We start from the raw sequence: 26,117 nt of genomic DNA, 5'->3' as shown, positions 1-26,117 counted from the left end.
ACGTATAAAACCTTGGAAGATTTATAAAACATGTAATGTAATTGTTTGGTACAAACCGGGGATACAGAGGCATTTGTAGCTGGTTCCAACACTGCGACAAATGCCATGTGCACAAGGATTCAGAGCACAGAAGTCAATCAGCTGAGCACACATAGGTCCTGTAAATCCAGGACTACAACTGCAGGAGAAGACAAGTCTATCGGCATAACAGGTTCCATTGTTCTGGCAGGGAGATGATGCACAAGGGTCTATTTTGTCTTCACAAGAGGTTCCTAAAAACCCTAAAAGAAATAAATGGTTTTGATAGTTAAACATACAATTGTAATAATTAAACCAAGTTAAAATTAAGACATGGACATATCTACATTTTTTATTCTATGACAATGAGAAAAATACAGACTCCCTATATACTTTAAATTCTAATTTTACCAGTTAACATTGTATGATACAAGATATTTCAGATAGCATCATACTATCACATGATTAAAACAGTGAAGTCCAAAAGTATTTGTTGATTCTGACAGGGCTTATCCACTTTAAGTACATATGGCTAGAAAAGTGGAAGAAATTTTCTAGGGATCAGTAACTTATTAACAGACTAGCCTGGAAGGAAAAAAAAAAAAAAAAATCCAAAATTGATCTTTTTTCATTACTGCTAATGTGTTGGTTAAGAATAACAACTCTAAAGGACCCCATGAGTTTAACTAATCTATAATAATTTAAAAGAATTCATTTTTTGAAGAACATACCTCTTATTAGCTGACAATGATTTATTGAAGCAACACCATGTAAAATTCAGCATAAAGAAAAGAATATCATTGCAAGGGAGGAGTTCTGTTTTGTCTTAAATGTAGAAAAGAATAATACTTGCATAAAATTCATAATTATTATGAAATATTATTTTATTTACTATAGTTTGTATCACACATATATGCATACATCAGTTACATAGTAACATTATTGTATGTAAAGCAAGTCCAAGAAGAATATTCAAATTCTATTACCCGTCCAAATAAAAGAGCAAACCATCCTTTCAATTTTTATTTTTTTTTAAAACGATTTCCTCGTGGAAATGGTATGGCTCATTCCTACAGATCATCACTTTTGCTCAGCAAACACGTCTGGTCAAAATTCCCTGGCATATCTGACATCGTAGAACAGCTCTTAAAATTTCAATACTGTAATCACTCGGAATGCCAAATCAGGAGCAAATCAGGCCAGCCTCCACTCGAGACCCATCAAGCCAGCTGAACAAATCTGCTCTAATGGAAAGCATAAACTATGGCAGTTGTGCCAGTCTAAAAGAGAACAAGCCACAAAGCCACATGGCCACAGCTACTGAGGAGGTTGCAGCCCCATCTCAGACACCCTTCAGAACAAGAGAAGAAAATAAGCAAACGCATGAAAAATTATTTTAACAGACCAAAAATATTTAATCAGAAAAATAGAAAATGAAATAAAAAGAAATAATGATAACAGAAATCCCACAGCATTTGCCTACTATTGACAGGAGCGATGAAGATGGAGGAGCTGGCTCTGTTCTATAGCAGCCTGCCAACATCTCAGAGCATGAAGACAAATAATGACAGGTGACACTTTGGATTAACACTCAATGTTTAAAATCTTATCCCTGATGGAATGAAGAGGATTTTTGGCCATATAGCTATAGGTTTTATATTTATAAAGCCTCAATGTTGGATTAAAAACAAATGTACGAGAACTGAATCTCTCTATTGCATAAAGCATATGATGAATATTGCAAGTGAGACAAAATACTATATTCAGTATAAACTTTACAGCATCTCATTATCTTACTGTGTAAATATTTTTTGTTCTAAACAGTATCATTTCACGTTTCAAGCAAGATACATGAGGAAATGGTTTTAAGTTAAATTTGACAGATGCGTTAGTTTCAGAGCATACGAGTTTCTACTGTACTTCCAGCACTGTAATCATGGATAGCAAGTCAAGAAGTTTGCATTTCTGAAAAAAAATATATAAGAAATAGATCAATTTGCATTTTAAAGCGTAACAAAAATATTGTGAACAGGTTCAAACTCTAGTTTGTTCTTATTTAGGTTTGTTAAAAACCTGGTCCAGAAAGATCTAGTGAACTGAGCATGGTCTGTCAACTTGACTGAGCTCCAAGACTTGAAGAGCTAGTGAGAATTGAGATAACTAACCTAAAGATGTTAAAGTTTCCAGCACACACAATAAAATAAAATAAAATAAAATAAAATAAAATAAAATAAAATAAAATAAACTGGCAATTAATTTGAAACCTCCTGAGGGATCCCTCAGAGAGAGGCACACTATTTTATAGATCCACAAAAACTCATTGAACTATGTGAGAAAGAGGGGAAAATGGGTATAAAAAAATTAGTAACCTACACAGAGTGTATTACAGGGTTCTATTCAGAGAATTAACAAACCACAGATTATTGTAGCTACAGAAAAGATGGAAAGGTAACAACTGCCCTGTGAGTTCTAGACAAAATCAACATATTCTTGGACACTTTTGGCAGGAGGCTTTTAGGAACTGAAAAAGCCACATTTCCCTCATATGTTCATAACTCATGCCAGACATATGGAATGAACAGTTTAAAAAAAAAAACAAAAACAAAAACAAAAAAAAACAGAGATTGAAATCATTAACAGTTAACTATAAATAACTCCTAACCTCAGCTACAGACCAGGAAAGAAATGTAGATATGGCAGTGTTCTGGCAAAGAAGATCGGTAAGGACATTCTTCCCTCTCTGATGTCCTATGGCTCAGATTGCTTCACGGGCTTTATCAGTACCACCTGCACAGTAATGTGGAAAAGAGACAACCTAAAAACAGATATCGGGGAATCCTGTAGTAGAGGTCCCTCCTGTAGATGGTAGCTGCATAGCCATCAGAAACTGAAGGGAATGGAGACCCTAAAATCAAATATCTAATTCCAGCAACAGTTTGCTGGCAAATTAGAAAAGCCTTTACTTTTACCATAAAACCCTAGATGGATTTAAAAGAATCTGCAAGGACTTTTAAGTATTACCAGGAGATCAACCAATGAGTCTGGGGAAATCTCTACACTAACTCTGAAACCGGATTAAAAAGGATCAAGGAGATCTGAGGTCACACATTACACTAATGCTGCTTCACTACAACCTTTGCCATAATCTTCCCTACAAAGAGAAGCTTACTGGCAGATGGCTAATGTTTCAAGTGACAAAGCACTTCAAGAACATATGCAAGTTTAAAATATACTAAAACATATTGCCCTTGTGCTATCTTTGACTGCACTGTGAAATGTGTTCAGTTCTTCTGGAAGTTTAAATCTTATGGTACGAGTTAAGTATCTAAAAGTACTAGAATCAACAGTAGTCACACATCTGCATCAAACATGTATTATTTCAACATTTATGATTGTACCTTTGTGTCCATATCAATAAAATTGTTGAAAACAAAAAATGTCAATAAATTTAAAAATCAAATGCAGAGATGTATTGATTGAAAACAGAGTAAAATGCTGGAAGAAAAAAGAATGAGGATTACATTTAACGGCAGAAGATTATCCCCTGAATTGTTCTTCAGCTAGCTGACAAACACAACCCTGCATCTAGGTCATTATTCATGTAACAGGGACGTGACTAAAATGTAAAGACTACTGATGATTTAAAATTTCTGGAAGCAAAATTTACCAAAGGAATAACACAGAAAGCAAAGGGGAAAGGCAATATTAGAAAAGAGTTATACTGTTCAAAGACACAATGCAATATTTGTGCTTACACTGAACAAACCATGTGGTTAGTTGTCAAGAAAAAAGGTAGCCAGTCAGGTGATATTCTTTCTATATTGCTACAGACCTCCAGGGCAATGACAGAAAGTAGATCAGAAAATGTTTTCAGAGATAAAAAAGCTCTGGATAAAAGCCAGATTTCTCATCATGGTGAGATTTTAATTACTTGGCTATTGAAAGCAAGAGTCAAGCAATAAATCAAGGAAGTCAAACATTTTCTGAAGATGTTGTACAACTGCTTTTTATACAGTCTGTGAAACAACCAGATTGCCCGAATGTTATCTTAGACCTAATTCCAAGAAAAACGCAAATGTGGAAATATAAACTTGTGAATTGCTATGACTAGTGATTAGAAAACATTTAGGTTTGAAATCCATGGATAAATACTGAAAGAAAAACAAGCAATTTGTTACTTTCCTTACAGAAAATTGTTTTATGAGGAAATACAAGATGTCTGATGGAATTTAACCAGGATTCTGTAAAGGGAAAAACATATCATAAGGAAACAAGAAATGATTAAAAAGTAGTTGCAAGATTTTGATTGAAATTCACCCTAGCTAAGTCTCAACAAACAGAGGCTAAACATGTTGAAAAATTAACAAGAAGTCTACTAAAAATAGGGTCAATTTGGGACAATGCCAGGTAAAAACACAGGATTAGCATAAAGTATCAGAAACTAAACAGCCATAAAATTTTTAATTAACAACAAAATGTTCTACAGGTAAATTAGACTCTCTTCTGGTAATATGAAGTATTCTGCATTCTGTAATCACTGGTAACCTTGGGAAATCTTACAGATACAACAGCTGTGTATCCTAGTTTCCTGGAATCAAGATAATAAAGAGGTTCAAGTACGTAAACCTGAAGAAGCTAGAATTACATTTGCAAGATATGATCTAGAAAAAGGCTTTTACATGAACAATGAAGCCCAGAAGAAGTGAAAATCATAAAAACTAATTCTTAATATAGGAAAATAACTTATTTTCTCCCTGTCATTTAAAATTCATGGCGATAATGTGCATTTTCTAGCTGCTGTTGCAAATCAACACATATGAATCACAGCTTAGCATCTTCTATAGTTGTCAAGCTCTGTATTTTGTAAATTGCAGAAACCACAATAAGAACATTAATTTGCTGTTTTCCAATTATAAGCAGGTGTTTCAGAGCACTTTTGCTCTGTATGTTACCTAGCTATAATTACCTGCAGCTAGACAAATCAAACTGACAACAATAAAATAAAATCAGTCCTGAAACGTGAATTTCAAGTAATCTAAACATTTAACTCTTAAACATAACATTGTTTTCTCTCTAGTTCTTTCTACAGACTGGTTATGAAACTTACTGCTGAAGAGTATTTTATATTAATCTGGATTAAAAGTTTTCTGTGACTCCTATCAGAGCCGGTAACCTCCAGATAGAGGAAGAAGCAAAATCCCAAGAATCTAGGACGGTTTCACGTGGCTGGTCAACTACATGCCTTTTTTTTTTTTTTTTTTTTTTTTTTAATTGAAAATCAATGTATTCCGACAGTACTGGATAAAGTTCATCTGCAGATATTATCAGGACATTGAAATTGCATATAAGAGAATTTCAGAAACATCTAAACATCTTACAGGAGTTTGTTTCTTTCTTATAACTGATCCACTCTTTGTTTATTTTCATCTGGCTTTGTTCAGATAAAACATATCTATCTATCATATTCCACTATTGATTTAATAATATCTTATGAATGAACTTGGCAAAAGCTCTTCAAATGTTTAAAATACATAAAATACAAACATATTATATATAAAAAAATATCAAGTCTTTCATTCTACCAATTTGACAAGATTTGCATGCGTGATAGCAGATTAGTAACACTTGCATTTCCTTATCACAAATGATTATTATTTCTATATTTATTTATTTTAACAAATATTGCAATGAATAACCCCTTCACAATAATAATAATGTGAAATTTTAAAATACATTTTTCAGTCCTTAATATTGCTCAGGTTTATTCATTACAGATTTGAGCGTAAAATACAATTTGCTCTTTAATAAAAGGTTACTCATCAAATTTCATACAGCAATTTATTTTTGAGCATTTTGGACACATTAAATTCTACAATGTGTCACAGAAAATGAAACCTTCAAGTGTAAAAAACTTCACCTTATTAAGAGAATAAATTTGTCTAAAGAATAATCACGACATTTTCGTATTCATTCTAGGCTTCTTTTTCAGAGATTTTTCACTCAAATCTCACCTTCTGTAAGTTATCACATGCCTCTTTCATGAGCCACAGATCTCATTTCTAAAAGAACTGTACAGTCTCTAGAACATTCCTCATTGTTTCCATCTCATTCATTTTTCTGCCATCTTTTTCTTCTCCCTTTATGACATTTTCCATCTGCTCTTATCGTTTTCTGCCTGTCCACACTATATCTCCAGTTTTAGTTTTTACACATGTATAAGCTCTTTGGCTAGTTTTCCCCAACTGTGCTGAATTAGCACTACAGAAAGAAAGGCCTTTTCTCAACAAGCAATTGCTATTACACACAGCAGGAGAACAGCAGCAGAGCTAGAGATCTTACTTAAATTAGAAAATCTGTCATGGTTTTTGTGTGTGTGTTTTATTTTTAATGGAAAATTTGAGCACACTAAAAAAAAAGCAAATCTGCAAGTTGCAGCACCTGTAATTTTCAATTAATTATTTTTTGTTGTATCTACAAAAATAACCAAATCTCTTCAAAACCAATCAAAAGCACTCAAAATATGCCTCTGTGAGAGAATAAGGTCTCAAAAAGCATCTAGAAAAATGAAACCTTTCTCTCCCTCCACCACAATACATGAATTCCTGAGCTTGTTGGCATTAGTAGGTCTTCCAAAACAAGATGTAAAAGGAACACCTTACTATCTAAGAGCCTACTGGCTACTCCACAGCAGCAGCATTGGCCCTTGCAAATATGCCAAGCATCATTTCTGCAGCAATGCTCTTCTCTCTTTATGGTGAGGACATAAGCAGGAAACACGACTACATAACCTCATCAGAAGTATTCACCCTTTGAAACAGCAGTAATTACTAGAAAGTCAAGGAAAACCCCTGGAGCTGCTGTTATCATGAAGACTTCAGGAAGACCTTACAATGGTCTTCCAGTAACTAAAGGTGGCCTACAGGAACGCTGGAGAGGGACACTTCATCAGGGAGCGTAGTGGACAAGTAGTAAATTTAAACTAAAAGAGGGTAGATTTAGATTAAATCTAAGGAAGAAAGTCTTCTCTACAAGGGTGGTGAGGCACTGTTAAAGGCTGCCCAGAGAAGCTGTGGGTGGCCCACTCCTCACACTGCCCAAGGCCAGGCTGGATGGGATTTGGGCAGCCTGGGCTGGTGGGAATTATCCCTGCCCTTGGCAGGGAGTTGGGACTCGGTGGACTTTAAGGTCCCTTCCGACCCAAACCATTCTGTTATTCTATCACAGGCTCACTATAGAAAAGCAACCATGCACAAAAGATGGCATGTGTTCTACAAGCCTAAGAATGATTTTCTCAGAAAATGCTAATTTCCAAGGGACTCAGAATCAGAAGTATACAAGACTATTCTTTCCAAGGAGAATAACCCTGGCCAGTCCAGAAAGTGATTCTTCAGAAGGTGATTCCTGAAACCTTCTCTTCTCTCCAAAAGTGTTTTTTGTTGTTGTTGTTGTTTTCCCTCTACATTGGGAATAATTCAGGTCAATGTACAAAAATTGATTTTAACAAGAGTTGTAAATGTATTTCAGTACAATTTTTACCTTGGGATGACCCATTGCTTTTTGAGGAGGAGAATATTTATAGCATGTGAGCATGTTAGACAAATAAATAAGTAATCAGAGCAACAGCTCCTTCAGCAACTTCGTCCTGGCTCTGTAATGTGGCTGCTCTTAGAATTACAGAAATTATGCTGGGAAATATTGGAGACACAAAGCAGCCAACAAGGCTGTAGGACCAAGTGGCATTGCACAGAGATAGCCAAATAGAAATAAGACTGACGATAAGAGAGAAGCACAAGTAACTTGGTCCTCCTGCAGCAGAAAACCTACTATTAATAAGAAGAACACTACACATCGAGCAATGGCACATCAAATAACCTCTCCATCCCTCTCTTCAGGTAGAACAGTTCTTGAGAGGGATGAAGGGAGGCTGTTTTCTCTCCTGTGCTGGGCCTGCTCCCAGCCAACGGGCTCTCTCACACCACAGAGAGGAGCTGCAAAGGCCCTGGGCACTCCTGCCCCTGATGCCTACACCGGGGCCTGCCCCGGACCCCTCATGGATGACCCACTGCTGGCATGAGCTCCCTGGGCAGGAGAGCAGCCGCAACCCCACACAATAATCAAGGTATAAATGACTTTCAGCAGGGCACCAAGCAGCTAGTCTTTGAGCACTGTTTCCTAGTTGCAGCACCACAGCACTCACACAGCAGAGGGTGGCTCATGGGGACCCTGACCCACACACAGCCCTGTTGTCATGGCCAGAGCCTCAAACAGCAGTAAAAGAAGTTGAGCGTTGGTTGTCATATTGATTAATAGGTCATTAGGAGCAAGGAGTTAAGTTACATGACACACAGAAGCCCTTGAACAGATTTCCTAAGAAAAATGCAAATAAATAACTGACCAAGTCTAATATTGAAAAATTTTCTCACTGAATTTTACCACTAGTTGTAAGACAATCACTAAAATTCTTCCAAATGCAAAATCTGCCCTGATGTCAAAACATGTCTGTGTTTCAACACAGTTTTAAGTAGGTCACTCATTAAAGTATAATAATCTAGAAAAGTGAGGAATCAGTCTAAAGAAATTACAAATAATCTTTCATTATTAAGCAATTATGCATTACCAGAATAGTTATCAGTCGTACCCTTAGAGCAAACCCAGGGTGCTGACATGACAAAAACATCCGCATATTAACTGACATCAGAAATATAATTAGTTCAAGGTTTTAATCTTAATTATAAATAACTAATAGAAGAATTCATAATTGAGAGCTTTCACTCCCGATAACTTTATCTGCCATTCCATTCAGCAAAACGTTACAAAAGCATGCACATCGCCATCACAGTGTCCTCATCTCACATAGTTACATTTACAAAGTTTACCAATGAGAATCACTGAAAGGATCATGTAGGAAAAGAAACAAATTCCAAATAGAAAGGAAAATGAATTAAATATTTTGGGGACTGAAAATATTCATTTAGTCTTTACCCAGCTGACCCAGATCCAGAAAAATGCAAATAATGCATGGAAGGCAGCTTTTGTCACACATTTACTGGACAACACAAAAACCAGAACAAACGCTAGATCCTCAGATTGTCTTATCTTTCTCACAGTGCTGGAGCCTAATTTCTATTGTGGAGGTGAAAGCAAATAGAGAGAACATTTCTGTGCAACATATGCCCTGAAACACTAAGCTCTTACCATACTCTGTGTGTTATTGATGACACAGAGATATCTCATCTGGATTTTTTTCTGCTTATAGTTATGGCCTAAGGTACAACTTTGAATGTATTTTCATGTAACTGAAAGTTCAGACTAAGTACACCCCATGGAACACCACTTTGTACAAGGTACAAGAAAAATCATTACTGTTTACCTTCTGGACACTGACAAGCGAATCCATGGATGTTGGATGAGCAGGTACCTCCATTTTGGCATGGCTGCTGGATGCAATGATCAATCTCTGACTGGCACAGCTCTCCAGTGTAACCTACAAAAACAGCACACAACATTCAGAAAATTTAGGGAAAATGAGATTTTCTCACTAAACATATTATTAGGTCACCGAAACACTAATATTAGTTTCCTTAAACAGAATTAACCAAAGTAATAAATAGAAACTGGGACAGTCTCCTAATTTCTTATAAAATGAGATTTTTAATAAGAACTTACACTTCACTGGAGAAACATAAATAAGTGGTGGAAATCTAGAGATTATATCAAATTGCATTTTACTGGTGATGGGTTCTCATCAGGACCCATACAACCAAAAAAAAGGTCATTTTGAATGATTTTCAAATGCATCTTGAATCTCAAGTGAAAAATCTTTAGGAAGACTTCAAACAAGACTTGTCATCTGAAATATTTGTGCATATGCTGAATGACTGTTATTTGTTCCTACTTCTGGGCTTCAGAGAGGGTGTTTATTTTAAGTGGGAGCTGTGAAGAACTGCTCAGCACAATTGCAAACTCTTCCAAATAAGCTTCTATAAGTTCACAAGCTACAGATTGTGTGTACTCCATTATTTGACCGTCAGTTTGCTTTGTTCCATATGTCTGAAGTCTGTAACATCCAAAAAATGAACAAACTTACAAAGCATAATCTAAATCATTAAATACTCCTAACTTAAATACCTCAACAAATACAACACAAATTCCTGTTCTAATTTTTATTTACTTCCTAGAAACTGTCTTGAATCAATAACAGAAGAAACTACACACTATATACTAGGTGTTTTACTTAAAAATAAATAAATAAATAAAATCATAAGCACCATGGCTGGTGTTAAAGACCCATAAGCTAGGACTAGATGACACTGTTAGAACACTGCTGTGAGCAGGTATCTGAGACAAAGACTTCAAAATGAGGCAGAGGACATGCCTGGACTAAGATTTTGCTTATGCAGGAAAGGAAAAAATAAAACCAAAAATAATAAAAAAGGTGTGTGTGTTTTTGTTATTGTGATTAAATAATTGTATTTAATTAAAACCTTTTCATCAGGCTAATAGTTGTCTTTTCAAATCTATTCATGTCACCAGAAAGTAGGTCTCAACACAGATTGTTATATTTGGAGTTGCACTACTATAGAAAAGAATCTCTAAGACTTTCTTCTCTGTGTACCTTACCGCTTTTATATGCTATTGAGAACTACATTATGATCCTACTTTCTGCAATGTGAAGCCTGGAAAAAGCAACTCTGTTGTATCTAGATTAATGCCCATAAGTAACCTAAACTCAAGAGGAATAAGGTTGAAAACCAGAACTGTGCTCTTGTGAGATAGCTCCTCTGGACCAGGGGGCATGTGGAGAGACCTCAGCCTTATTCTTAGTCAGGGATTTTATCTAATTCTAATCGGTCTTAAATTAACATAACATTTACAAAACCAGAAATGAAATACTAGAGACTACATCAACTGATTTGTTTCATCTACATGCTTCCCAGTTCTCACATTCAGCTGATTATTTTTATGAATCATAATGAAGTGTTTAATGCACTTAAATCATTAAAACATTTTTCCATCTTCAAATCATTGTAAGTATGTGAGAGCTAAGAATTACACAGGAATTCAGTGTGCATCCAAAAGAATGTTAGCACAGAAAAGCATAACTGATTTTGTTGCTCTGAAGCTTGCTGAACGAATTTTCTGGCTTCTTGTGAATGTCACTATAGCTTGAGGCAAAACTCATCAGAGATAATATTTTATGTCAGCCTTATGAAAATAAATATGTTCCATCTTAATATTATCTATAGGGCATGTTTTGTCCATCTGCAAGAGAATATGATTAGGGAGTTTAATGCTAAGTATGTTGCAAGTGCTACAAATTTAGAGGTGCTAAGCAATCATTGTAGGAAAAAAAATGTTTGCTGGTCAAATACTTAAAGAATCATTACACCTATTCATTTTGTGCTGTTATAGATTTTCATATCATTTCCTTCTAGCAAGATTTGGAAAACAAAATACTGTTCATACAGTGAATGGTTCTGAATTTTGCAAAAGAAAACAATAATTAAACTACTGTTGCTGTGATTAAACTCTTATTTTCCCATCTTTAATATTTTTCTATATACATTATTTTTTAATGGGTAGAAACACAAGTTAACAATGAGTAGGCCACCTGAATAGACTATTGTTCACTATTAACAAACAAACACACACAAAACAAATAGTGTTTTGTTGTTGTTATTGTTGTTCATGTTTGTTTTTATTATTATAGGGGTAAGAAATAAGAGTATATCCATCTCTAAGAGAATGTAAGAATGCCCACTCCATGATCTCACCTTAGGTCAGAATAAAGTGTTGTTACCATATATTTCATATTTATTTTTTTTAGTTCATACAAATAAATAGCCATCCAGCATTAATGTGTATCTTTAGACAACCATTTAGAGACAACCACTGGAAGCCTGACCAAATTATTCATTTCTCCATCTGCTTTTTATATTCTGCAGAGCTGATGATCTGTTCCAGAAGCATCTTCCATTTTCATTTTTCCCAGATAAGACCCCTTTCACTCTTATGTCAAGTGACCAGTAAGTGATTTCATAACTCATTAGCCAGTAAATTGCTCAGTTTTTTGACAGAAATAAAAATGTACAGTAAAATGTTTGTAGGAGGCAAAATAAATTACCTGATATTTATCTTAATCTTATACAACTTTTATTGTACTTTAATTTTCTAAAATTATTTAGAAATAAAGTAAATGTTCTATTACAATAATAGAGCTTATCTTTGAAATGTAAGATTTGAGATAACACTGAGTTTTCTATAACAGTCATTTTGTAAAGTTTTTCCATCAGCATGTAACGTTAATTTATCCTCCAGCATTCAACTATGACCATCATATTTAGTTTAATTTTAATTTCAATTAAGATGTCTATGTTCATTTGATCAAATTTTAATGGCAAATGTTCTTAAAATAACTTCAGAGAACTCAGGCACTTGATCATTAATCAAATCCACAAGTTACTCAGTTTAGTTTCTGAATTTTAAAAAAGTTTTCAAAAATTTAAGGTAATTTAACAGCTGCATAGTTTGGAGAAACATTGTTCTGTGTCACCAGTGTAACTAAATAAAAGAGTTTACTAGTAATAATTAAGGCATCTTCATTGAAGGGTTAGCTACAACGTATACTTAAAATCTAAATTTGAAAAAAAAAAAAAAAAAAAAGAGAGAGAGAAACATTAAGAGAAAGCTGATGTTAGGCAGCAAACCAACTAATTTTGGTCATCTTTTCTTACTAGGTAAAGTTCTATCAGCTATGAACAATTCCCTCATTACATTATGGCTTGTCTGTATGGTGGTGTGCTTTTGTGGCACTATTCACACGTGAAGAGTCTTACAGCCTTTTAAAACTGCCTTTATGTGGTTTTATTTTCCTACTTTCCCGCTATCTGAAGACACACAGTTGACTGCTCTGCAGAAGATATGCACCAAATGTTAAAACAAAATGCATTATTCACAGCACAATATGATACCCACCAGCCAGGCAACTGCAGGTGAAATTGTTCCCATCGTGTTTCTGTAATAGGTCGGTGCAGGTTGCGTTGTTCTGACAGGGCTGGCTTTGACAAGCATCAAATTCCTCACACTGGGAGCCTTGGTACTCATCCTCACAGTCACAGAAAAAGGTTGCCTAAGAAAAAAAAAAAAAAAAAAAAAAAAAAAAACAGAATCTATACTTCACAGTGAATCTAAAAGGCCTGTTGTAGGCATAGTGTGTCATTTATCATCTTTGTTAGTAGTACAATAATTAATACTAGATTTGAAAAATCTTTATATTGCTGAGATTGTTAAGGTTGTCTCAAAAGACAGAAGCAAGAAAAGTTCTCAACTGTTCTATCCATTTAGATTAAATACCTTACTTTCTTTGTTCATTAAACACTAGATGGCAACCCCATTCACTCTCTTTCACATTTCCAAGCTGGATCATTTAGGCTAGAAACATGCAGCTGTCTCATGCACAAACATTGTAATGCAAAGTACAGGATGTGCATGGAACAAAGAGATGGGGTTAGTATTTTATCTTCTATTTTTACTTCTGTTTGCTTCATAGAAATAAAGCTGTGTCTTAAGGAGAAAAGAAAATCTTCATAGAAAAAAATATGTTCTCAGTAAAACACATTTTTCCTTAAAAATACTGCACTGGTAGAATCTAAACAAGGATTAACATTATACATTTCCAAAACTCAAAACAACGTCTGTATTTATAAGGAGCACCAAAAGTACCAGCTAGGAACATGCCCTATGCATGTTATGATATTTACCCAAGCCTGTTCACAAAAGTGCTCCGAATCTCTCATGTTAGCAGTGCCAGGTTTCCATATGAGGCTGTAGTTCAACAGAAAGGAAAGATGGGCAAACAGTTGAAGATTTGCACTGCCCACCAAGGCAGCATTGCTGTTATTCCAGGCTATTGGGTTGTGTTTCCAATGTATGTACATCATACCACAGCAGGTAAAATTGTGCTCCATGGCATGATGCATCTTAAGTCCTGTTTCCCCTTCTCCCCTTTATGAAGCACTTGGAGACAGATACAGATGGCTGGACTAATGCTAATGGAAGTAGAAATAAATAGTTTCAAAAATGACATGGTTTTCTACATCAATATTGATAAATGGCCGTGGAATATAGATATTAGGCAGCTAGAAGTATAAACTAGACAACCTGGATAAAAACAATCAAACAAAAAATTATTATAAAGATAATCCCCAATATCAATTCATCATCAAACACATAAGAATCACCTAGCCTGACTTCCTTTTACAGTGGAAACAATTACTGTAGGACACCAGTCCTACACTGTGTGCCTTCCTTACCGTCAATGTCATGTCAAAGGAATCAAATAGAGGAGTTGAGAGGAATAAACCTCCAATTTTTAACTCCAGTCTCAATTGTATCTATTTCTCTGAAAATCATTATTAATCTAGTATGTTTTTTATACCTTTAAAGATTATTCCTAGTTGATGCATTTTATTTTATTTTATTTTTTGCCACTGATTATGAATTTGCTGGAAGCAAATATGTATACAATAATTTTGCTTTTCACGCTACAGAAATAAAGGCCAGGTCTGAATTATAGAACTATCTTTCCTATCAAAAATAATATTTCAGGTAGTACAAATCTCATATCTGATAAATATAGTACTGAAACTTAGAATAGCAACATCTAAAAATAAAAATAAATCATAACAAATATACTCTTCAGAGTATAACCAGGAGTATGATTAAAATGGGAAATTCTGCATCAGAAAATAATAATTCCTTATAAAGTTAAAACCTTATTTCTAATAATGTTTAGAAACCTGCAGTTTCACCTTATATTCAAATATCTAGCCATGATCTGTTGTGAATATTTCTTCTAAGTATCCCATATTTCTCTCTGAAATACAGATTCTCTCTGCATTCACGTAGCCATATGCATTCAGTTTTTCTTAGACTAATACCTTCATTTAAACAGTTAACATTCTGAGCTTGTTGAGATCTTTTCATTAATAGAGATAAAAAATACAAATACACTGAAGACATTGTGTTGGTGCTACTACTGTCTTTGTGCTATTGAAAGAATTGTTACAGCTTAAAATGGACATGAAGAGAGTACCAGTAAAGATACATGCACTGTGCCTAGATTCTGTGCCCTGTTCAAAGAGATCAGAGTCTTGATCCTATTTAAATGTGTGTCTCATCCTTGCATATGCACTGAAAATGAGAATGGGCTGATCCACATCTGTCACTAGAGATACACTTTGGCAAGACATCCAAGTGTAACATCCCATCAGAGTTAACTCCGTCAAAACAGAGAGTTTGGTACCTGTTTGTTTGGAAGGCTCACTTTGTGGCTGCTTTATGTTAAGTCTGAGAATAAAATACAAAACTACGTGAAACGTTCATCAGAGAGGAGGATGATGACAGATGTCTGGACTGTCCACTCAGACACAAATAGCATGGCTCAGCCTTCACTAAAATCTCATCTCAAAGCAACAGTAGCTAATATCGTAAGTATTAACAACATATTTAAACAATGCAGTGATGTCGTTGCCTCAACGATATTAATGAAATAAAAAGTTTTTAAAAAGCTCAGATAATACTGATATCTCTCTAAGAGCATGATATAAGGATCAAATTACCCTAAAAAGTAGTTAACAAAATGGGTTTTGAAGGCAGCACAAGAAAAGCGTTGTAACACTTCAAACTGAAATTCATAACGACATATAATAGTTATGAGATGCAGACAAGTTATTCTGTAGATAAGATTAGGTGTCATTGGTTTTATTAGGCATGTCATCTTCACTTTTTCCAAATTATACTATTATTTTTTCTCTTGACTAGATGACATGTACTAGCAAACTCAGGAAAACTATGTCAAGGAGAAACTACACATTGCCGTAATGCTAGTATTGAAGTCACTATCTGATAATTCCATGACTGTCCATCAGTAGACAGCTCATCTGTGTATTTTATTTGATTATGGAATTACAGATCTATCATATAGAAGATGTGTATTATTTTGGACAGTAACATAAATTATTTAAAATAATTTGCTTTTACCCAAGCAAATAGTGTCTAAGACACAATATTAGAAACGTAGTTGGAATACAGTGTATTTTTCCCTATTGTAAGTAAGCAGATTTATAAATACTGTGCTCATCAGATTCAGAAATTTCAGACTGAAGAGAGACCATAAGACCGCAACTTTTTTTTTTTTTTTTTTCCTTCTTCTGTAGAAAAGAAGCTCGTAAGTGGACTAGAACAAAATGAATGTCTAGGCTTTCTCTCATTGAGAAAGACTTTCAGCATTCGTTGCAAACATTACAGTAAGTTGTTTGGGCAAAACATAACTGTGATAAATATATTGTATTTAGGAATATCCTGGAAACTAAGTAATTATGCAGGAGAAATTGCCTTTAGACATGCAGCGGGGTATTTTATAATCAGTCTTTTGTAGTGGGTCTGGCTGGGGTGTTAACTTTTCCTGCAGCAGCCCATACAAGCCTGTGGTCTGCATTTGTAGCTAGAACAGCAGTGGTAGCACACCAGTGTTGTGTCTGCTGCTGAGCAGTGCTGGCACAGCATCAGGACTCTCTCTAACCCTCCTAGGGGGTGGGCAAAAAAGTGAGGAAAGAAACATCACCAGGGCAGCTGACCTAAACCAACCAAAGGGCTATTCCATACCACATGATGTCACACTCAGCAACAAAAGGTGGAAACAGGAAGAAGAGAGGAGGGGTGGGCTCTCGTGAAAACGTTGGTCCTCCTCCCAAACACCAGCTACATGCGTTGAGGCCCTGCTGCAAGGACATGGTCAACCATCACTCATTTGTGGGAAGTAGAGAGTAATTTATTTCCTCTGCACTTCCACATAGCCTTTATTTGTTTTGTTTGTTTGTTTGTTTTTCCTTTTTTTCTCTTTCCCCCCTCCCTTTCCCCTTTCCTTTTTTTTTCCCCTTTAGTTAAATTGTTTAGTTAATAATAACCTTTTCTTAATAATAATTATTATTATTGTTATTTTTCCCTTTAATTAAATTATCCTTATCTCAACCCGTGAATTGTTCTTTACTTTACTTCTCATCTTTACTTTTCTCGTCATCTAAGGAGGGGGAGTGAGAGAGTGGTTGTGGTGTTTAGCTGCCTAGCACTGTAAAACCACCACACCTTTCTGCAAATATAATCAAGTGGATTTACCCCGTGAACTTATAACCCATATAGAGTACATGGAAACAATCACTATTCAGTTCAATCCATTATTTCTTAATGTAGGCAGAGGCCAGTTATTTTTGTATAAATCTCAAGGGTTCTAATTCTAGCAATAAAATTTCATATTTACACAATCTGCTCTTCTACATTTTACACAGGAGAGCTGAAGTTATGGACCAGAGCAATCTGTGAAAGAAATCATTATATCTCTATATGTAAGCAAAGTTGTGGCTCTCAAATCCAATGGATGCCCACAGTTCACTTTAAAAACCTTCACCAAATCAGAAATTCACACTAAATATATCTCACTTTAGATTTGTACTAAGATTTCTCTCTTCTATTCACAGCTAACTTGTTTGTGGACAACTTATTCTGGTTGAAAGTTGAGTATATAATTTCAAATCTGATATTTATATGGTGATGATGCCAAGATCTTTTATTTTTTTGACACATTCATTCTTCCATTGTGGAAAAACAGCAAGTATGGCAGCAAAGCTGTGGTACAACGTTTGTACAAAAGAAGGAAAAGGTGTCACTTTGGTTCAGCATCACCTCACTTCACAGAAGTTCATAGTTCAAAGCTGTGAATTTTATGTTCAATGACAACTACTATAGAAAAAGAAACTGTCGTTATGAGCTTGTAATTGCATGTCCACATTCTATATTAAAAAACAAAAAAAAAAAACAAAAAAAAAAAAAAAAAAACATCTAACTCAGTAAGGAATGAGTGAAAACTGGCCAGAACTTCCAGGTTAGACTAGAATTCATTTGTTTACAGGTTTTATGCACTCCACAGATGACTGTATGCCACTGCACTTATGTAACTGCAGATTGTTAATTACATTTAACTTTCCCGTTAAACAGATGTGTTACTACATTCTATTACATTAAACTCGATATGGAATAAAACTATGAAGTACATAAAAACACAAAGACGGTCATTAATCTTCTTGGCACTGGAAACAAAATGACTACAGCCAGCACAGCTCTGAGCCCATTCACCACATTAGGACTTATATGTATTCTTCTAAGAAGTTGTTTTTCATCCTGCATGACTAGATTGTGCAAACAGAGTGAGTTACAGATAAAAACAAACACCAAATCACAAAGGGCATGTTGGAAATCTAAAGAAAAATAAAGTTTCAGTTCTGAAAAAAAGAGATGCAGAGGACGCGTCTTGGGATAAACCAATACAGCAGTTGGTACATGTCAAGCATGTAGTTTTGGCAGTTGTTTGCACTGTCATTAGGGAAATGACTAATACATTTTAGGGTATATCTCACCTAAAATGAGTTAAACAATAGCAAAACCATCCTGCTTAACAAAACATTCACCTTCTATTTTTAACTATGATGCTTATGCTGGGCCTGAATTAGTTTCCTGGCTGAAATTCTATTATGCAACTAATAAGCTGAAGAGTGAGGAAAACTGACAGATTTGAAAAATCATTATGGCTGGACAGACAACATAAGATTTTTACTTTCCCTGGAGTAGGAGTCTGGTCATAAATTAGCAACATTTGGAAACACTGAAGTTTTACTGAGTTACCCCCAGCCAGATCACTACCTGGCGTAGGTTTGATGACACTTCAGAGGATCACTGGGGACATTCTTCATGTGTTGAAGGTCTGGAAAATCAGGAGCAGTGAGAAAAAACATACTTCTGAAGTTAATAATTTATTTGAAGAGACAAGATTTAAAGAATCCCACAAATACCAGTTCACTGACTACCATGAACTGGTAGATGCCTCTTCAGAAATGGACTTCAGCATGGTTTCTACATCTCATAGCTTCAGCTACAGGGGTGTCCATCAACTACAACCTTGTGCATGTTATGTCAAAAATACTACCTTATAAAGTTTGCTGTTATTAATCCTCAGGAGAAAAGTAGGTGGAAATACAGGAAAAAAAATCCTGTTAATTTTCCATGGAAAGGAACACACTGCATGCACATGAGAGAGTTCTTTTGTCACTAACAGTTCTAGTTGTAACCTATAATACTTTCAATGTGATGATAAAAGGTGGGGAAGTACAGGTAATGAGTTCTCTTCTTTTTTTTTTTTTTTTTGAGTGAAATAACAGCTCCCCTTTGCGGCCAAGAAGCTAGTTTGTCTGTCTTTTTAAAGATTATTTTATTTTCCTTGTAAGTCAAATGCCATGTCTCAGAGATTTTTGAAACATAAGTGATTATTAAAAGCAATATATGCATTTTCCTTAGTATAAAAATATATTAGTTCTTCTGCATACATACAAGAATTAACATATTTTCTCTTTGTGATATATAGCCTGCAGTAAAAGAAAGAAATTAGAGACATAATAAAGGACTAACAACACGAAAAACAGAAAATAAGACTATTTATCAAAGCCTTTAACTCACAACCTGATAAAAAAAATGAAAAAAGGGAAGATATTTTGATATGCCATTACACATAATATGTTTGAACATATTACTTACATTAATCAAATTCAAAATGCTGAAATGCAAATTCAAAATGTGTGAAGAAAAACATTAAATACAGTAAAGCAGGAAGAAATAAACTGAACTATGAAATAGTACACTATGAATGAATAAATTCTGGGGATATCAGTCAACTGTTATGGTAGAGTATCATTTACTTCTAACTGCATCTTGCAGTAATTGTGTTCACACATTACCTCAAGCAATTTAAATTTTTATCTTTAAGAAATAAAGATTTTCTTGTCTTCCAGATGTTAGCATTGCCATGCATATATAGATTACTGCAGCAATTTAATTATTGTTGTTACAATTCAAATTGTCATTTTTCTATCAAACATGCTTATTGAGAATTTAAATCAGAAAATGGTAGCAGATGAACTATCAGTGAATTCCCTAAATATGCCAAATTTTCTGTGCTCACAGCAGGCTCACAGCTGTTAATATTTACTCAACAGTTACTATTGCTTTTATCTCCCAAATGAATATTAATAAAACCAAAGATTAACTGCACATATTTGTGCTGCAAATGACTTTTAATCCAAGAAATAAAATCAACACATATAGAATGTGGCAGAGCATACAGGTTCTTGTACATAGAAGGCCAGCCTGGTTTTGCCAAAGCAGTACATAGAATGCCAATTTAACACATCTGATTCTTATTTTTTTCATGTTACTAGATTGTACAACAAACAAACAATCAAAAACCACGAAGTGGCCGGTGGAATTCCTGTCACCATTGTAGTCTCCCAATAGTGTTAATTTAAGGAAAGAACTATACAGGAAAACTTTCAGACATTACCAAATTACTCCATTCTATTACTTCTCATTATAATGCTCAGAGAATTCCATGATACTGTTCACTGATTTGTGAACAACTGAGATGTGGAGAGGTAAGTTTAGAGTAAATCAGACCTGAAGAACAAAGGCTGAAGATTCACAAACTGGAGCACACCGCTCCGGAGATTGGGGATACGAAGTGCCCACCACATCTTCTCATCTCAAAAAGAATTATGCTTGTGTAACAACAGGCAGATGCAGTATACATTACCTTATATACCTGCTTTGAATAATTGTTTTTTTATTGTCAGGGCAGCATCTGACTCGGCATTTCTTATCAGTCCTTTTTTTTTTAACCGCTTCATTTTTATGAATAGGTAATTAATACACTGTTATTATTTAGTAACATCAGTGAGCATTTGAAGCCTATTTCATAACATCAAGGTATATGCACACTCAGAGGACCCCTGTATTTATATTGGCATGGACTTTCCACATTACACAAAGATCTTGATAAGTTCACCTTACCTTGTCTGGTTTGGTGATGCATTTTCCCTTCCCTGAACATGGGAATTTATCTGAATGGCTTCCCACAGGCATGCAGGTGCTGACTTTCACGATCACAGTCAAGCGTAAAGCCACGATGCACTTTGTAACTGAATCATTTAAAAAACCTTTAAAAATAAAAAACATAAAATAAAAAAAATAATCTTAATATATGAGAAAATACAAGAAGTTATGCTAATATATGTTGATGCTAGACAAACAAATAAAATAGAATTGAAAGAAACTATCAAATAAGAACATCATTGCTCATATTTCATACAGACCTACCAAAATTTAATGCATGTAAATGCAAATTGGAACGGAGTCTGGAAAGAACTGGTCATCATATTGATTAACAAAAGGAAGACAGGCTGGTGAAACAGATCTGCCTCCTGGGCTGTAATCTGCTACAATTTCTTAGGTCTCTAATAATCAACCACTTTTATTTGCTTTTTGATAGTTTATATTTCCCTAACTTTTAATGGCAAAGAATATTAAAAACATACTCAGTGGAGAAAAACGTTTACCTGAATTTTCAACAGTTACTTTAGATAGAACTAGAAAGCACACAGATCATAAACAGCATTACAGTAAAAGATGGACAGTTTCTTTGCTGTGTTTTTGATGGAGTCTGCAAATACATACATGCTCATTTTGACGGCATTATTTTGAATATTTGCAGTACAAGTATTACTGAATGTCAGATCTTATCACTGTAGAAGGTGATTCTAGGCATAGGTGATAAAGGTGAACAAAACACAGAAGTGATAACATTTGATAAGGAAAATTCATGAATTTCTGGCTAGCATCTGTAGTTGTATGAAAGTTTGAAAAAAAAAAACAAAAAAAAAAAAACATTGGAAGCGATTAAAATGCACTGGAGCATAACAAGATCATTTTTATCACCTGTATTTCTAATAGAAATATCTGTAAAATAAAAAGTCAAGAACAGGAAAGACAAAACATGGAAATACACAGCCCATAACATACACAGTTAAGTCAGAAATACATATAGTCCATTTCACTTGTGCTCAAACTGCACCATTCCACCACTGTGATTAGACTCCTGGGTTACAGCCCTTGTGCTTGTGGCATCAGTTAGCTGTTTCTGCTTTGACCTGGGAACTTGTAGCAGAATATATGTGAAGTGATGTCACGAGTGTGGTTTTGGTACAGTGTATATTTTATGCAGAATACATGCGTTAAAAAAAATAAAAAAATAAAAAAAATAAAATAAAATAAATCCTTCTATAACCTTATGTTGAACCTTATTTTATTTCACTACCCTTAACATAGGGAGACTTGTAAGGTTCTAAGATTGTTCCAGTATCTGTTTGGAAAGTTGCAGACAGAGAATGAATGCAGGATTATACTTCAGAAATTAATAGAACTTAAGGAAAAATAGATGCTTTTTCTTAATCTGAATAGCTGTAATTTCACAAAGTATGACAGCAAATACATGCAGGAAGCGTATGACTTTTTTCCTAATATTTTCTTCTTTAAATTCTAGGATACATTTATGGCATAAACCTCAAAGGAGCATTCAGGATGCAGTCCAGCTTCTTGTGCTACAGACTAGAGATGTAACAATACTTGGTCAAATAGAAAAAACAGTACAATATAATATTTACAATGAACAATGTTTCAGGAAATAGTCTGAACTCCAAGTGAATTTTCTTTCCAGAACAGCTGTTAAAAATTACTCGCATTCTGCATATAAAAGTGTCGAACATGAATAATTCTACAAATTCCAAAGAAAATTGTATGGAAGACTTTCATTCTCTGTTCTTCGTTTTTAGATTTTGCTTTTTAAAATGCTGCATCCTTTGAACAAAGAGTTGTCTATATTAGAAACACCAAATCATATCTTCAAACCAGGAAAATCTCATGTCCAATACAATTATCAGCAGCTTGAGTACAGCTGCCACAAGTTAGCTAAATCTAAATATTCAAGAAAATAAGATTAAAACTGTATAAGGTACAGTTGCACGTCTAATGGTCTATTTTGGCTAGCAGAGATTATTGTAATCTGTTGAACTCTTCTAAAACAGCCATTTAATTCTGGCCTCACTACACACCACATTTTTACCCATCTGTTCAAACATGCAGCCAGAATTGTTTCCTTTAACAATTGAATGTGATTGTCACAGACAGTCATGCAATTATATGTGAATGCTCAGAAGAATGTGATATTTAGAAAATGTCTTTGGGTTCACATTTGCTTGTCTGAAGCAGGTTGTTACGTATTCTTCGGGACAGTTCCCTAAAGGAGTATTAAATCAACCTTCTACTTTGAGTCTTGTTACTATTTTGGTATCAACACCCCTTAGGCAAAACACTGAAGAAATCATTATTCTCACCAGAAAGCCAAACAGTTTCCTGTAATTTCTAATTATCTCACCTAATTTCTAAATACAAAAAGATAAAAATATGACTATTTTCCTTCTATGGAAGTTGCACACAACTTTCTGAAATCTGTAAGTTTTAAGGCTAGAAGAAGTTTGCTCATCTAAATGTGACTCCCTGCTTAATGCAGGTTAACTAATTCCTTCTCCAATTCCTGTAACAGTGACTAAACTAGAGTGAGTTTTAAGCTTATTTTTAACTTCTAGCTAGGAGAACATTTTCAGAAGCGTATTTAGAGCTCCCTTCATCTCAGGTCTGGAGAAAAATTTTACTGTTTTTCATAGCAAAAGTTCAGTTAAATCTTACTGGTTTTCTAAATCTACTTAAAACAATGACATCAAGGTATTTTAAGTTGAAGAATTCAGGGTTGAACTACTTACAGTACTATTACAGAAATTATTAAAACCTAATAAATCAGAATATGATGTGACAAGTCATTTATGTTGCAGTGGAGGCATTTTCAAGCTTTCTGCACACAAAGCTGATAGTCTGAGAAGTGCCTGAATGATTTCATTGACAGCATTCATGGTAAAATATGCTACAATTCCTTCCATCCTGGTAGATTCACCTACTTAAACCCACAAGCACAAAGCACGAATACTCCTGTTTCTCCAAGATTCTTACTGTCAACAAGGTGAGAATGAAAAATAAATAAAATAATAAAATAAAATAAAATAAAATAAAATAAAATAAAATAAAATAAAATAAAAGCTGACAATATTATTTGTATTCAGCTACTTTCAACAAGATCATATTATGCCATTCAGATTACTGCTATATCTTTTGTCCCAGTCACATATGATTTCCTTACACCTGTATTTAGTCAAAACTGTAGATTAAGTTAGCATCCATATGCACAACAAAGTAAATAAGGAGTGACTACTTTCTTGTGCTACTATTTACTTGCAGAATGCCCCATCCCCTCCATACTTTTATGATCACCAGTAGTACATTTGTAGATTTTGAATTTCACTTCAACTACATGAAGGATTTATTCATTTATTTATTTATTTTACAAAAGAAGTACTCAAGTACTGATTGACTGTGGATTTTGCTGTGCTACACAAACTGATTTGCTTCCTTAGCAGCATCCATTTCTGAACAATATCTTCCTGCAATGCATTTATTCTTATCTTATTGCATATTATGATAATGTGACACATAAGATCGTACTACAAATTGTAACCAATCTCCTATTGTAATTGGCTCAAATGTATTTTCTCTATTGCAATTTTAATAGATATTTAGCTACTGCTAAATAATAGATTATAATTTTACTTCAGAAATACAGCAATAGTTCCTTTCACCAAGGTTCTGATTCACAAAAGTATGCAAGTCTTTTAAGTCACACTTAGGGAATAGGTCTTTAACTCCACCTAAAGATTCTTTGAATGAGAGAGAGTGATTGCCAAGGAGTTAGGACACTTATGAAGCATCAGTCCCAAGATTTCAAAGTATTTTTAGTCTGGTTTCCTGAGGAAATAAGACAGCAGTGGAATGTCTATCAGTTTCTATCTGTCCTCTTTTTTTCCCTCTGCACTTGCCCACTCCAAAAGATTAAGCAGAAGTGAGAAACAGGTAGACAATGACATTGACAATCTTTGATGCAGTACTTCTGGGACATCAGTGCCGTAGGATGATTGTACAGAACATCTAAAATCATTCTCTAATGATACTAATGATACACAGCATCTGGGGATTCAAAAATACAGCTGCAATAACAGAACTGCTATTTTGCCCACAAATAGTGTTATTTATAAGTGATACAACTAATCAAATATCCCAGCTTCAATACAAACCAGCATGCTTACTGTGTTTTGTCACTAAAGCCTTGGTCAGATACTGCTTTTAAAAGTATTGTTATCTGATTCCCATTGCGATAAATAGGCTTCAGTGAGAATCAGTTCAAGAGATGTTTTTTTAATACTTTATTTTTCAAAGCATCACATGAAACACAGCCATTTAAAGAGTATTTTCTTCACTGACAAGGGACTGCAAAACTTCTCATTGCTTTCCCCTCACCCCAGTTGATATCATAGTCACATTCTGTTTAAAAATAGGTATGCTTTCTTCTTTCACTACCAGCACTGTAAAGTCATCCTGGACTCTGAAAAAACAAACATACACTTTGTTTGCAATCACCATTACAATGATAAAGATAAGCATTGTGTTGGTCAAGTGATATTCTCAGTAACATTTCTGCAGTGCCATAAGAACCAGATTGACAATGGTAGTTATACGCAGGTGTAACAGAAAGCAAAAATTGGTTGTCAGAAAATTGATAGCAAAACTTTGGGAAGAAACAGCACACAGCTTGACTTTCAAGTCCTGAGTAATGCAGGACTGGGAGTTAAAGTACATTTATGAACTCAGCAAATTACTTGGATACACGTACCATACAAAAATTCTCAAATACATGATCTATGTATGCGTCTCCTCTATAACAAACAGCAATTTCAAAATTTCATTATTCCTAAACAATAAAATAAAATAAAATAAAATAAAATAAAATAAAATAAAATAAAATAAAATAAAATAAAATAAAATAAAATAAAATAAAATAAAATAAAATAAAATAAAATAAAATAAAATAAAATAACCAATTTTTTTGGCTGGACCAAAACCCATGATGGGATTATGAAATAGTCAGTTAGCAAGAGTATGCTTACACTTACAAAACCACTTGCATACAGCTTATTAAAGAGATGTGGCACTAGTTTAGAGTG

The 26,117-nt window shown here is 34.4% G+C and overlaps 1 protein-coding gene across 1 annotated transcript in view; it reads right to left on the bottom strand.

The window, feature by feature from the left end:
- Positions 1-26,117, bottom strand: part of DNER (delta/notch like EGF repeat containing) — a 119,970-nt gene that overhangs the window by 26,461 nt on the left and 67,392 nt on the right. The window contains exons 5-8 of the mRNA XM_032193157.1: positions 20,968-21,113; positions 12,994-13,147; positions 9,389-9,502; positions 57-281 (exon numbers count right to left, since the gene is read on the bottom strand). Coding sequence (XP_032049048.1) covers positions 57-281; positions 9,389-9,502; positions 12,994-13,147; positions 20,968-21,113 — 639 coding nt within the window. The remainder of the gene's footprint in view (positions 1-56; positions 282-9,388; positions 9,503-12,993; positions 13,148-20,967; positions 21,114-26,117) is intronic.

Source organism: Aythya fuligula, chromosome 9 (assembly GCF_009819795.1).
Source record: "Aythya fuligula isolate bAytFul2 chromosome 9, bAytFul2.pri, whole genome shotgun sequence".
Classification (NCBI taxonomy): Eukaryota; Metazoa; Chordata; class Aves; order Anseriformes; family Anatidae; genus Aythya; species Aythya fuligula.
Note: the sequence above shows the minus strand (reverse complement) of the source record. Positions and strands in the feature narration are given on the sequence as shown.